At 24.9% G+C, this 13,655-nt stretch overlaps 4 protein-coding genes and 1 long non-coding RNA gene across 5 annotated transcripts; 3 read left to right on the top strand and 2 right to left on the bottom strand.

Annotated features, from left to right (window-relative positions):
• The first annotated feature begins 37 nt into the window (after positions 1-37).
• LOC100651479 lies at positions 38-1,440 on the top strand. The gene is made up of 5 exons (XM_003394465.4): positions 38-225; positions 294-410; positions 584-697; positions 772-851; positions 1,260-1,440. Exons 1-5 carry the CDS (start codon positions 168-170, stop codon positions 1,404-1,406), a joined length of 516 nt encoding a protein of 171 aa, XP_003394513.1. The 5' UTR covers positions 38-167; the 3' UTR covers positions 1,407-1,440.
• A 13-nt stretch (positions 1,441-1,453) lies between these two features.
• LOC110120326 lies at positions 1,454-3,068 on the bottom strand. The gene is made up of 2 exons (XR_002308954.2): positions 2,146-3,068; positions 1,454-2,072 (listed from the first exon to the last, which is right to left on the bottom strand). It is a non-coding gene; the product is annotated as an uncharacterized LOC110120326 (long non-coding RNA).
• Positions 3,069-3,136: 68 nt separating this feature from the next.
• Positions 3,137-6,749, top strand: LOC100651714 (dnaJ homolog dnj-5). Its single transcript, XM_003394467.4, has 6 exons — positions 3,137-3,360; positions 3,741-5,270; positions 5,379-5,820; positions 5,937-6,152; positions 6,228-6,457; positions 6,541-6,749. Exons 2-6 carry the CDS (start codon positions 3,754-3,756, stop codon positions 6,665-6,667), a joined length of 2,532 nt encoding a protein of 843 aa, XP_003394515.1. The 5' UTR covers positions 3,137-3,360; positions 3,741-3,753; the 3' UTR covers positions 6,668-6,749.
• Positions 6,750-9,902: 3,153 nt separating this feature from the next.
• Positions 9,903-10,924, bottom strand: LOC100651831 (DNA polymerase epsilon subunit 4). Its single transcript, XM_003394468.4, has 2 exons — positions 10,578-10,924; positions 9,903-10,149 (listed from the first exon to the last, which is right to left on the bottom strand). Exons 1-2 carry the CDS (start codon positions 10,812-10,814, stop codon positions 10,009-10,011), a joined length of 378 nt encoding a protein of 125 aa, XP_003394516.2. The 5' UTR covers positions 10,815-10,924; the 3' UTR covers positions 9,903-10,008.
• Positions 10,925-11,543: 619 nt separating this feature from the next.
• Positions 11,544-13,343, top strand: LOC105665614 (ubiquitin thioesterase otubain-like). Its single transcript, XM_012321068.3, has 5 exons — positions 11,544-11,703; positions 11,770-11,822; positions 12,138-12,437; positions 12,533-12,733; positions 12,949-13,343. The coding sequence occupies exons 1-5, from the start codon at positions 11,661-11,663 to the stop codon at positions 13,144-13,146; spliced, it is 795 nt and encodes a 264-aa protein (XP_012176458.1). The 5' UTR covers positions 11,544-11,660; the 3' UTR covers positions 13,147-13,343.
• The last annotated feature ends 312 nt before the right edge of the window (positions 13,344-13,655 follow it).

The following is a 13,655-nucleotide window of genomic DNA, read 5'->3' as shown; positions in this document are numbered from 1 at the left end:
GTTGTAGTTATCTCTTTATCCCTTATATGTAAATAAACACATTCTACAATGGATACAATATCTGATATGTGATTAGTCACTATGATAACAATTATTTTTATCAGATAAGCTTTATAAAGGTGGTCAGTAGAATAAAATGTTCAGAGTAAATCAGTGAATAGATCAAAATGATGAAAATTAATTTATATATATTTTTAATGTTCTGTGGAAGATTTTTATTATCAGGTAATTATATTTGACATGTTAAAATTTAAAAAGAAGTCATAAGATTACATTTACCATTTACTTTCTAGTTAAAGCAGATGATAGATCATATTGTTTTAATCTCACTTGGGTAGAACCTGCATTAAAAAGCACTAATTGTTCTAAAATCAAAGATGCTCCCTGTTTTGATCCTATACTTTATTCAGGTAAACAATGTCTTCTTTCAAATTATTCCTACACAATAATGGTACTATCTGTATATTTTCAATTATATTTATGCAGAATTATAGTAATATTTATTTTAATTATCATATTTTTATTTATAATATATTATTTTTAATCAGTAATCACAAAGTCATAATTGCTATTTATATTTTAGAAAAACCACCAAATGCATCTGAATATGAAGAATTTTGGGAATCAATGGAACATGTATGTTCTGTTGCATCTGGCAATGTTTGTATAAAATATACTTTTACTTATAATAATGAAAGTAAGTATATTACATTATAACAACTCATATTAAAAAATATAAAATGGATACCATAAAATTAAAATTGATTGCAGTTGTTAATACATCATCGTTTTGTGGAAAAGTAATAGAAGATGACGTAATACCTATTACATCAGGATGTTATAAAGAAAGCGTAAGTGTAATTTTAAGTTCATTATCTTATATTTTAGAAATAATACAATATATAATTATTTTTATTTAACTTATTTATATGGTGTTTACATAAAAAGGTATTCCTCAAGAATTATTTAATATTTTGAAAAACCTTATCAATAGAGAAGTTTGTAATAATAGAAGGGCAGTTCAAAAATGCAAAATATTGTTATTTTAAATATTAATTGATATAGAAGTTGAAATGAATTTTTAACATGTTTAAAAAACTACTTGAATTTTAATTGATTTTTGGTTACTGAAAAGTAGAGTTGCTTCCTTATTACAAAATCTCTTTCAATTTTTATATTCATTGCTTGATTTTATATATTACTAATTTTTGTTTTTAAAAATGCATTCTTGTAAATCTATATTGTCAATATTTTTGTAGATTGAAGGTTACGTATTAGAAATATGTGCTTGCCAATCTAGAAGGGGGAACATACCTTGTAATTCATCTGTGAACGTGAACTATGCTGTTATTTTTATGATTACAGTATTATCGTTAACATTTTGGATTTCATATATTTGTTATTAATATATATTTTATATTATACATAATGTGTATTTGATATGTTGTTGTTGTTGTTATTGTTATTGATATAATTTACATATATATATGTATATATGTATGTATATCATCTACATTTATTGTACATAATGTAGTAATATATTACATAGTATTATAATGTTCATATTACTATATTATTTTTAATATATTGTGATTTAGATATTTATAAGTAGCAAACCAAAGATGTGAATAAAATATACAATTTTTAATTTATCAATAATGTCTAAATCTTTTTGTAGACATAACTTTGCTAAAAAAGAATCAACAGAACTATATTCTACAAAACTTATCTCCAACATGTAAAGTATTCTGTATAGACTAATGATAGTGAAGAAATTAATTGCAACTATAAAATTCGGTTTCCCGAACTTTGACTGATATGCAATTCTGCTACTAATTTTCATGTTTTGCTAATTTTGTACAACTAGCTTTGTATAACTTTTCTTTCTTTACTCGAATGAACCATACTTTATTAAATTTTTCTGTATTTTTCTAGAGTATATTCACAGCGATACATTTCTGTTACAACATTTAAATTATAATCGCACTTGAAAACATATCCACTTTCTCGTTACTTGTAAAACTTATTACGACGCAATTGTACGTTGACGTGATTTGATATAATTCTAGATACTGTAATGGTTAATGATTCAACGAAATGTACGGAAGTATGAATATCAAGCAACATAAACAGTACTTGTCTCACTTGTTTGTCAGTATCATAACCATTTTGTCAATACTGTCAGTAGCACGGTGCATAATTAGCAGCATCAGAAAAGTCCTTTCCTCATAGTATGAACCGTTTTCATATAAATAGATCTTGAATCCTGAATAGTTTCGGCACTCAAAACAAAACTGTCCGAAAATTGAATCGTGAAAAATCAACATGGAAGACAAGAAAGTTCTCATTCTGTAGACGCGTGGTATGCCGAAATGAATGTCTGAGACAAGGATAGAGATACACTATTCATGTATATTTATCTTGCAAGAACGAGAACTTTGTTGTCTTCCGTGTAGACTTTTCACAACTCAATTTTTAGATAGTTTTCCCTAGCGAATGTCGACACGTATTTATATAATCGTAATATGGACTATGGACTAGACTTTAGTAAACATAACAGTAACGCTACGCCTCAACGTCAAAGTATATTGTGTAACATTTGAAATATTTCACGAAATATTAATTTTCATGACGTTGTACCCTAATACTTTTTTGTTTAGAATAGCATGAGGAATCAATTAATGTAAAAAGAATCATAGAACTCCATTTTTAAAAAAGTACAATTTTATTTCGCAATTATATGTTGCAACCTGCGCATTTCTGAAAAGAATCGCGCTATACAATGATAGATTGTAATAAATCTTGATAAAAAACGTAAAATTCTCCTCTACAAATTCTTTTTACCTGTAATAGCAACAAAGTTATAGTTCGGTCCAATTATTACACTCACCCTGTACAGAAATAGTAGGAACGCTTTTCTAGTAAAAAGGCGCAACACATTGTTAAGTTTAAGAGAATACAAATATTCCTATTTAAATTTTTTAACGAAGTTTATAAAGAAATATATAATATAAATAAATAAGAATCTCTTACTGAAAATTATTTTGAGATTCTATATATTGAAACCATAACGGGTCTGTAATTGGCCATATCCGTTTATCTAGGAACTTTCGCAACAATATTATATACGTGGTTGTATGTATACAGACAGAAAACTATTTATATGATCCGTTTATGAATCTGCTGGTAGTACGGATCACGAACAAATATAGTGACTGATTTTGTATTAACCGCATGGTATATGCTTTAAAATTGTATATATCACTTAAATATAATATTTTCTTTGCAATATGTTAAGAAGCCGTTTATTTTAAGTATAATATAAACGGATATTCAGGAGTGATATACTTGCCGATAAATGTAAGCATTACATCGTTATACTTGATATGATTTTACAAAGAAACATTTGTTTTAGGTTACCAAATTATATTTAAGATTATTTTCTATGTTACAAGTAATTTAAATAAAGTTGTTTACGTCAATGTTTTTGTTCTATTGTATAGATTTTTTACATTTCTTTTGTATACAACCCGCAAACAGTTTCAAATTATCCATTTTTCTTTTTTTTTCAAAGAAGGAAAATACAATATTTATCACAGAATAACTTGTTTTTGATAGTATAAAGAAAACCTACGTTTAATAGAATGTTTGCTACAGAATTTTATTTTTTATTATATAATTCAATAAAAATATTTTGTTACTCATGCATGCAATTTTGATAATGTTTTTTTTTTTTAAAGAAAATATCACAATATGGCAGAGCAACAACAGTCACCTTCTGGCTTTAAACGTATGTCTTTAGATAAAATTATTGAAGCTATGACTTCAGATTTAGAAAGTTCTAATGGTCATTATGTTCAATTTGGTGTAAATCCACAACAAACTACGTCTCATAATTGGGGAAATTATTCTTCAAATCAAACAAGACATTATATTGCTGGTCAATCTTGTCATTCTAATCCACCCACAATGCAATCCATGCCTCCAATGGGTGCTCCTCTTTATATGCAAGATATGTCGAATTATGATTCTCCAACAGATTCAATCTATTTTCCATCTCAAGCAGTAAATCACTTAGGTATAAATGAAAATAATGATTTAATTGGCACCATAGATGTTGGAAGAGGCAATTATATTAATGTAATTTATGGAAATGCTTCACAAATTATGGCAGAACAATGTCAACTTCCAAATATGACATCTTACAGAAATCAAAACATAATTGATCGAGAATATGGTCTTTTTAATGATCGACACATGAATGTGCCATCTGAATTACCAACTCAAAATTTTAATGGAAAACAATTAATTGAGAATTTGGTTGGTAATTGGGTGCCAAACCAGTCTGGTACATATAGTCCCTTTGGTGGATCTCCAAATGTAACCCCAGTACTGCAACCAAACATAGATATTAGAGATCCTGAAGAGTTGCCTAGAAATTCAACTGACTTTCAACATAAGAAACCTCGTATGGTAGCAGAAGTTAAACCTATGCGACCCTCTTATTCTGATGTTCTAACAAAATCTGCTCCAACACCTCCATCTCCTCTAACAGTTCAATCTATAAAACCCAAAACAGAATCTGTAAATAAGAAGGTTTCTAATAAAAATTCAAAGAATAAATCTAAATCTACAACATTAAAGAGACAAAATTCATCTGGTAGTGATGATCACAATTCCCCAAAAATACAAATACCACGAAAAGTATTAGAAAAAAATCATTCGAACCTCCCAAGACGCTGGGTATCATTAGATAATCTTGGTTCACCAACTGAAGTTCATGAAATAAATAGTTTTGATAGATCAAACCAATTTGAAAAGAAAAAAGTTTCTAAAATATCTAAGAAAGCAGAAAAGGGAGAGACACTCAATAATTCAAAAGTTCAAAATAATAATCCTAAATCTACTGGAAATATTCCTAAACGTCCGATACAAATAAATAATAATTTAAATATAATAAACACTTCCAGTGAAACTATTTATTCTGAAAAAATAGAGAAAAATCAACAGGTTGTGAATAAAGTAAATAAAGAAGAAAAAAAGGTAACCAAGGAAAAGAATTCTAAACGTTTTCAGGTTGAAAAAACACAAATTAAAAAGGCTCAAAGAAATCGAAGAAGAGAAAATAGGGAATCACCAGTCAAAGATTTATATAAAAACTTAAATAAATATGCTAGCCATTGGATTAAAATTGGATTAAAAATATTTCATTGGTTACTACATCTAGTTTCTGATGTAGTTAGCATGAGTGCTAATCTTATGATTCTTCTGTAAGTAATGTTTAATATAAGAAATATTCTAACTGAATTCTATAGTGTACTATTTTTTAATACGTTTTGTATAGTATCAGTAATCAGACTTCTGTATTTATATTTTAGTGGAAAATGTGGATGGTATCATACTATACTATATTTAAAATATTTATGGGTTTATATGGCTATGACATTTTCAAAAATTCGTATTTTGAATGCTATTGGCAAGCGATTGGATAATTGGTTTGGTAATAGTAAATTTGCGTTTTGGCGTAAAATAAAAACTAAAAATGAAGAAAAAGAAGAAAATAGTAATTGGATACATGGTGGTCTTGAAGCCAATATTGCATTACCTAGCACTGGTGAAGAGGCTATGAAAAGATTATTGGCTTGTAAAGGAAAGGATCCCTACAGTATACTTGGTGTTACACCAACATGTTCAGATGATGATATTAAAAAGTATTATAAGAGACAGGCCTTCTTGGTTCATCCAGATAAAAATAATCAGCCTGGTGCGGAAGAAGCATTCAAAATACTTGTACATGCATTTGATATAATTGGTGAACCGGTACTACATATTTTTGTACTTACTATATAATAAACAATTTGTCCCAAAGAAAAATTATATTTTTCATATGTATTTCATGTTCATATTATCTTTGTACTACACTCTCAATATTTTAGGAACGTAGGCAAGCATTTGATCAAACTAGACAAGTTGAAGCAGCTTGGGGTGTATTAAGTGATTTACTCTCTCAACTTCACAGAAAAATGGAACAGGCAGCAAATACAATAAGATGTACAAATTGTGGTTTAAGGCACAAAAGAATTCCAACACAACGTCCTTGTTATGCAGCAAGATATTGTGCTCAATGTAAAATACGTCATGGTGCAAAAGAAGTAATTATCAAAATGTTATATGAAAGTAAATGGATTGTACTGTGTTCTTAAATTTACATTTTTCAAATTAATTAGGGAGACATTTGGGCAGAGTCTCGTTTAATGGGCTTTCTTTGGCATTATTATGCCTGTATGGAAGGAGCAGTATATGATGTCACAGATTGGGCAGCTTGTCAAGCTGGTAATTTAAAACACCTAAGAGCAAATACACATAGTGTTCAGTATAGAATTGTCTTAGGTCAACGACCACCATCACGAACGGCTAATAATGGTAAAAGACGCCAACAAATAGATCCAAATACCAGGTATTGAATTTTTGTTAAATTCACAAATATCTTGCGGTTTCCGATATTATATGACTCTGTAAATGATTGTATACATTGAATAGTGAGGCAGATTTTGAAAACTTTTTAAAAAAGTTATACAATCACACCAAGACCGGAAACTCAAGTCCATCAAATCAAAGTTCTTTTGGAGGGGACTGTAAGCGTCGTAAAACTAAACGTAAGAAGTAAAAAGTATGGCAAGTTACTTCCTAATCTCTTAGCATCCATCATGTATAATTATACAATAATATACATAGTACTCCCAAATGAATTCTTATATATTCTTTCCTTCATATAAATATAAATAATATTCATTAATTTTAGCACAATATTGGAATCATATTGATGATGAATTTTAGAAAGTATACTTATGTAATTTTTATCATAAAAATATTTTTTTATTTTTATTGTAATGAAAATTTATTTTTTAAAAACGTATCTACTTATGCAAAAATATTGCAAAGTACAATTTATTTGATAACTTGGTGATTAACATTTGTTTAACAATAGTAGAAGAATTAGGTAAGAAATTTAAATCATTGATTTATGTATAAAATTAATTTTTATTAATTTAGATAAAAAAAAACAATTCTGTTAAATGTATTTTAAAATACAGAAGATCACAATCATATTAAAATTCACAATGCACCATGAATTAAAATTTCAAAAATACGGATTAATTTTTAATCCATATAAAATGAAAACCCCATATACACATATTTTCACATTATATTTATAAATATAGAATTTATTAATACAAATGAAAAGCAAAAATATATAAAAAGTAATAGTTTCAATACTTATCAAGATATAAATGATCTTTCAATTTAATCCAAATATAATACTCAAATATTATAATATTACATAGCATCTTAATATAGTGTGTAAAATATAGTTATACAGGAAGTTGTTTCAATAATTTTTCCTGTATTTAAGAAAACTGAAAGCAATGAAAGGAATTCAAGACCTTTTTATCTTAAATTGTTTCAAATAATGTGTATGCAATCTAATATCTATAAAATGTAATAACCATGTAACACTAAACAATTTTTTATTATATACTTACACAACAATTCTGATATCTTCTAAATTCTGTTGTTTTTGAGTTATAATTGAAATAGTAGCTCTTGCATGTAATTGATGTACTAAAATATTTGATAATGCTCATATCAAAATTTACATTATTTAGAATGTAAAAATAGAATGATTCAAAATGCAAAATGTTACATGAACATACTTTCGAAATTATATAATTAGGAAAATATTTCTAATGAAAGTTTCAAAGTTTTATTTAAAATTTTTGGAAATAAGATTCTATGTAAACAATTGAACAGGCTGTTCATAATTTTTTCATAATTTTCTATATTAACAAAACAAATATTCGGAAATCTAAAATCTGGATAATATAAAAAAGTTCAGTGACTAAGTTATATTAATATTGGAAAAAGTTAGTAGTTTCCATTGAGAATACTTCCATAACAATTAAGTTCTGCAAATTTGACATTTTATATTCAGAATTATTTTTTGCATTAGTATATTTTTTTATAACTATTATGAAATACCCTGAAACTAAAAAACTTAAATGTTTTTGTCATTTTTTAAATTATAATAAAAAAAATAGTTTAAGAAAAAATTTATAAATTAATGTACCATTCTGATCGCTTGATTCCAAAATATTTTAAATAATGTGATGAGTTAACTAGAAATGGTTCAATTCATAAATTGAATGTAAGTGATATGCTTATGTTATATATATGTATTATTGAGTATAATAATAAAATACAGTTGCGTATTTCGTTAGTAGTATATATATTCAATATGAATGTTGGTATAAATTAGTAAACTTATAGAAAGTGATCCATAAATAATGTGTTGATTCCATGATAAATGTTTTTAGCTGATAAAATATTCAGTTGAAAATATTTTGAGAATGGAGAATACCACTAAATATCTTTTTCTTAATGTCACTTATTGTTAATTAAATTTTTTATTGGAGCCATATACGTATCAGCGAATAGTAAGTGAAATATTTTGTTTTCCTTTAAAATATTTCAATAATTATTTGCAATAAATCAATAATTTATATTTTAGAAATTTTTGGGATCCTGTTTTTTAAACAAAAAGACTTATGGAACAAAATAGAAATATTCATTTATAAGAAGCAAACTTATATAATTTCTATTATAAGCTTTAATGATATAAGTAAATATTTTTGTAAAGAATACATATAATATTTTATTATTAATATCATCCTTCTTTAATTAATTGAAAACCTGATGACTTTAATTACATGCAAAATTTAGTCGTACCAATTAAAATATTTTAAAGAAATCAGAATGGACATTCTAATAAAATATCATTGAACTTTTCTTATATTTTAAAATATATGTAAAGAAGTGCAATTCTAATTAAAAAGTAATGTCAAATAATTAAAAAAACAGTTCTGAAAAAGATATTTTTTTAACCACATTTATTCCCTTTATTTTATTAGATATATTTTTATTCCCATTTTCAATAAAAATGAATAAGTTTAAATATTTTCATTTAATAGTTTGGTTTTGTATATTCATAGATCCTTATTTCTGTTCTGACACTATATATTGTTATATATACAATTATTTATTTTAAGTATGATCTCTACATATTTGCAATTGATACAATAAAAACTAAATAATTGGCATGTGTAAAATAAGACTGATTTTTTGTCTTTATATTATTCATAAGTTATGTATTAGATTTAAATTTTTAAAATGCTCCTTTCCACATGAATAATATTCTTTGACATTTCGAATAAAGAAAGTTAGAGAGTTTATTCATTGTACACAAATACTACAATATTAAATTGAAAATTAAAAGTAATTGTGATGTACATATTTCATTCTGCATTATACAAGATGTATTACAAATAACTTAAGAATATTTAAAATAATAATGTTAAAATACTTTTAAAAATATATAAATGTGTATGTTAATAAAAATTTTATTTATATATTTTATTTGTATAATAAAAAAATTATGCAGTTTTTTGTACATGCAGATGAAATTATATAACTGTATTAAATGAGTTTTACAATAAAAATACATGTTAAATATGAAATAAATAAATTTTAATATAAATATAACAAAATGCATTTAACCACTATCTTCCTCATACAAAGGATATATTGTACATTCAATTTCGTATCTTCCTCTTAAAGACTTAAGTTTTCTTTGATTATATACTGGGTGTAATAAAATTTCAGGGTTTATTTTAATTCACATATTTAAAAAATATTGTTACTTTTATATTACTTCTATATTTATATTATAGCATTACATATTAAATTGTCATAAGTTATAAAAAATGTATCATTGTAAATTTATTCTTCACTTATGTTTTATAAGTATTTGCATTAAGTATAAAAATTAAAACCTATATACATAATTCTGTTCAATATAATAATGCAATTTTATTGGTAACGTACAAAAATAATGCTATTACTATATTACATAAAAAATAAAAGCTACATATTTTCCTCTTCCATTAAATTTTAATTTAGCATTCCTTCTAAAAATACGAGCGCATCAACATTATCAATTGCACTTTCTACATCTCTTTTTTGTAAAGTTTTTTTTTTCATTCGTGCTGTATATTTGTATGATTCTTTAGTAAGAGAATCAATAAAAAGTTCCTGTAATAAGACATAAGATTTAATAATTAAGACACACACACACACACAAAACATTTTTTATTTATATTTATTACAAAAACCACTTCATTCTATATATGTATATGTTAAAATGTTTTAATTTAGTGAAATTAAAATCATAATTGATAAAAGTAAATAATTTGATAAATAAAATGATTTATATAATAGATTTTAATGTAAATTATATCTATAATTTGCATACAGTATGTTTCTTTAATAACTGGCATTTAATTATTTACAAAAATAAGGAATATAAGTGAAATATATACCCAAGAACATACATAACACAATTGTTACAAATTTAATGACCACAAATTTTTAAAAACTTTGTAACTATTGTAGTATAGTAGCAATATTATGTTTCATATTATTTACAATTCATAAATAAATGAAATACATTTTATAATTACCGTAGATTTTGTAATTAAGAAAACAGCTTCTTGGTTAACCATATTCACTTCAGGATCCATCTTTATAATTGTTTTTATTCTACCTAATGGTAATTTTACTAATTTTTCCTTTTGCTCTTCGTCGATACGAGCATTATTTTCAGCTTCTTCTTGAAAATCCTGAAGATTTTCTCCTCCTGTACTAATAATATTTTCATTTAATTCTTTATCATTTCCTTCCTCTTCAAAATTTGCCATATTTACATTAATTTGAACTAATATTTCAGGTGCACTAAAATAAGTTAAGCTATAGGAACAAAATTTCGATACAATCCAATTATTTCATAACATATAGTAAAATTCATTTTATTAGAAATATTTGTTCAGTTTTCAGTAGTTAATATTAAATTTTCTTAACTATATTTATATCTTTAAATTTTAATATCAAAAAATTCAAAGTAGCGAATACTTTCATACTTCGTACTTTAAATTCAATTTTTAAGTTTTTGTAACTTACGACATAATTTTATTTTATATTGATTCGTATGAATATTTTTTTACAAGTTCGATATAATTAACTAAAAATAAATAGTATTAAATATAATATTTAAAAATTATGGATGTCTAATATGATAGTGCAAATAATAAACTTTATGTTTTCGATACATTATTATATATAAGGTAGTGTATTATCAGAATCTTTTATTTTTAGTTATATTAAAAATAAATAAATGTAAATGTTCATGTAATTTCAAATTATACGTTATTTAACATTTGGCGGATTACATTAGTCTAGTGATAACAGACATGACTTTCTAGTGGTGGAACGTAATATTTTTGTTCCTTAACTTTAAAAAGAAGAGAACAATAATTTCTTTTCTGTAATATCATTTTACTAAATTTAATTGTATAATATACATGAATATAATAAAAAATGCACTCTGTTAAATATTCGTCCCACTCTATTTCGAGAGATATAGTTACCAATCTAAAACATTTTAATACAACGGTAAATGCCTTTTCAATTTCCACATGGACATCGGGCTTTTATTTACGACTGATAATTTGACAGTCGTTTCAAAATTTATGAAAACTTCTTGAAATATGGAAGAGAAATCTTGCAAAGAGCAATTAACAGAAAATACAGGTTCTTAAATATATATTACGATTCTAAAGAATGAATATATAACTTATCATATTCGTTTTATTACAGATATCAACCAAGATGAGTTGATTCTTCAACAACAAAGACGTATCGAAATGGAGGTTAATATACGTTATCGTTCTTTATAATTGATTTTTTTTTAATTTTCTTATAGTTACTATTTATTTTTTATGAAAAAATTACATATTTTCATTAATCATATTTAATAATTGTCGTTAAGGTCCATTCTTATTTTTTATCTTTGAGTTTAATAAACATTTTATTTACTAATTATCTTATTATGAATTGTAAATTAAGTGTACATATTATAGATAGGTTACATATAAACAATCTAATTTAATATTTATTGTTTTCATCTCTTTATTTTATATTTATAAAAGGAAATAAAAATATGAAATAAAGTTGTTATCTTCCAGATTTCTGAATCCATTGCTTTGGTTGGAGAGAAAGAATCCATAAAAAGTTTGGAACGTGAATACTCTGAAGATGAAATATACCTTTCGAAAGCTAAAGCATTAGGTCAAAAATATTCATATATTAGGAGAACTAGACCAGATGGGAATTGCTTTTTTAGAGCCTTTAGTTATGCATATCTTGAAAAGTTAATTGGAAATAAAGAGGAATATGAAAAATTTCGGGAACTTGCATTAAAAAGTAAAGAAAGTTTGGTAGAATTAGGTTTCCCCCAATTTACAGTTGAAGATTTTCATGATACGGTAAATACATTTTATTATAAATCATATACTGATAAATTTTTATTTTTTTTATTATTTTAAATGTTCAAAAAAGAAAATGTTTCTTTGTGTTACAGTTTATGGATGTAATTGATAAAGTAGGAGAAGATACAGAGTCAAGCTATATTGAATTACATAAACTTTTCAATGAACAAGGGTGTTCTGATTATGTTGTTGTATATCTTAGATTAATTACCTCTGGTCAATTACGGCTTGAAGCTGATTTTTATCAGCATTTTATTGAAGGAGAACGTACTGTTTCAGAGTTCTGCCGTCAAGTAAATACTATGAATATTATTTTATACCAATATTTACAATTAATATTATGTTTATTTTGAGAATTCGTTATGTGACACAAAAGCTATATTTTTCTATATATAATATATAATATATACATATATCAACTATAATTTTTCTATATTTTTAATATATATAGTTTATTTTTTAATCAGTATTAATTAAATTAATTACTAAAGAATGTTTATTTTTATAGGAAGTAGAACCAATGTACAAAGAATCTGATCACATTCACATTATAGCTATGAGCACTGCTTTAGGAACTGGTGTACGTGTTCGTTATATGGATCGAGGTGCTGGAACTGAAGTAACTGCACATGATTTTCCTGAAGGTGCAACTCCAGCTGTTCATTTGTTATATCGCCCTGGTCATTATGATATTCTATATCCTTGATAAATCACACATTTAACTGGCACATAACTTTTTAAAAAATCTCACAACAAAGATTAATTATTTAGAAAATTATATCTTGTGTACGTAATCAAAACTCATAAAATTTTTGTTTGGTTAGATGTAACATTACAGTTGTAAGTAATTAATTTAAGCCTTATAGAATATTCAATAAAATTATGAAATTTTATGTAAAAAAAGCTGTGTTTTTTAAGAAAATACAAAGGTGGGTCTTTGTTATTAATAATCATACTAAATTGTTCACAACCTTTAATCATTTATTAAATATATAACAAAGAATTTAACATAATTTCTTTAGTGCATTATTGATACAAATTGTTCTCTTAAAAAATTTTGAGATTATAAATTTTAAATAAAATCACACAACAGATCATGTTATCAGGATATGTTGATTATAATTTTTATAATAATAATTATAATTATGTATTGTAAATCATTTGAAAGGCATATTACAAACATAAATTATATATCATAATAACAATACAAGAAAT

Source organism: Bombus terrestris, chromosome 3, assembly GCF_910591885.1.
Source record: "Bombus terrestris chromosome 3, iyBomTerr1.2, whole genome shotgun sequence".
In the NCBI taxonomy this organism is placed as follows: domain Eukaryota; kingdom Metazoa; phylum Arthropoda; class Insecta; order Hymenoptera; family Apidae; genus Bombus; species Bombus terrestris.
This window is presented reverse-complemented; position numbering and strand designations above follow the sequence as displayed.

Coding starts and splice junctions, on each gene's coding strand:
- LOC100651479 (XM_003394465.4), top strand. CDS start 168: ATGATGAAAATTAATTTATATATATTTTTAATGTTCTGTGGAAGATTT. Junction 411..583: donor TGATCCTATACTTTATTCAG/GTAAACAATGTC, acceptor TTTATATTTTAG/AAAAACCACCAAATGCATCT. Junction 852..1,259: donor CAGGATGTTATAAAGAAAGC/GTAAGTGTAATT, acceptor ATATTTTTGTAG/ATTGAAGGTTACGTATTAGA.
- LOC100651714 (XM_003394467.4), top strand. CDS start 3,754: ATGGCAGAGCAACAACAGTCACCTTCTGGCTTTAAACGTATGTCTTTA. Junction 5,271..5,378: donor GCTAATCTTATGATTCTTCT/GTAAGTAATGTT, acceptor TTTATATTTTAG/TGGAAAATGTGGATGGTATC. Junction 6,458..6,540: donor CAAATAGATCCAAATACCAG/GTATTGAATTTT, acceptor TACATTGAATAG/TGAGGCAGATTTTGAAAACT.
- LOC100651831 (XM_003394468.4), bottom strand. CDS start 10,814: ATGGCAAATTTTGAAGAGGAAGGAAATGATAAAGAATTAAATGAAAAT. Junction 10,150..10,577: donor TCTTAATTACAAAATCTACG/GTAATTATAAAA, acceptor GTCTTATTACAG/GAACTTTTTATTGATTCTCT.
- LOC105665614 (XM_012321068.3), top strand. CDS start 11,661: ATGGAAGAGAAATCTTGCAAAGAGCAATTAACAGAAAATACAG. Junction 11,823..12,137: donor AAAGACGTATCGAAATGGAG/GTTAATATACGT, acceptor GTTATCTTCCAG/ATTTCTGAATCCATTGCTTT. Junction 12,734..12,948: donor TTTCAGAGTTCTGCCGTCAA/GTAAATACTATG, acceptor TTATTTTTATAG/GAAGTAGAACCAATGTACAA.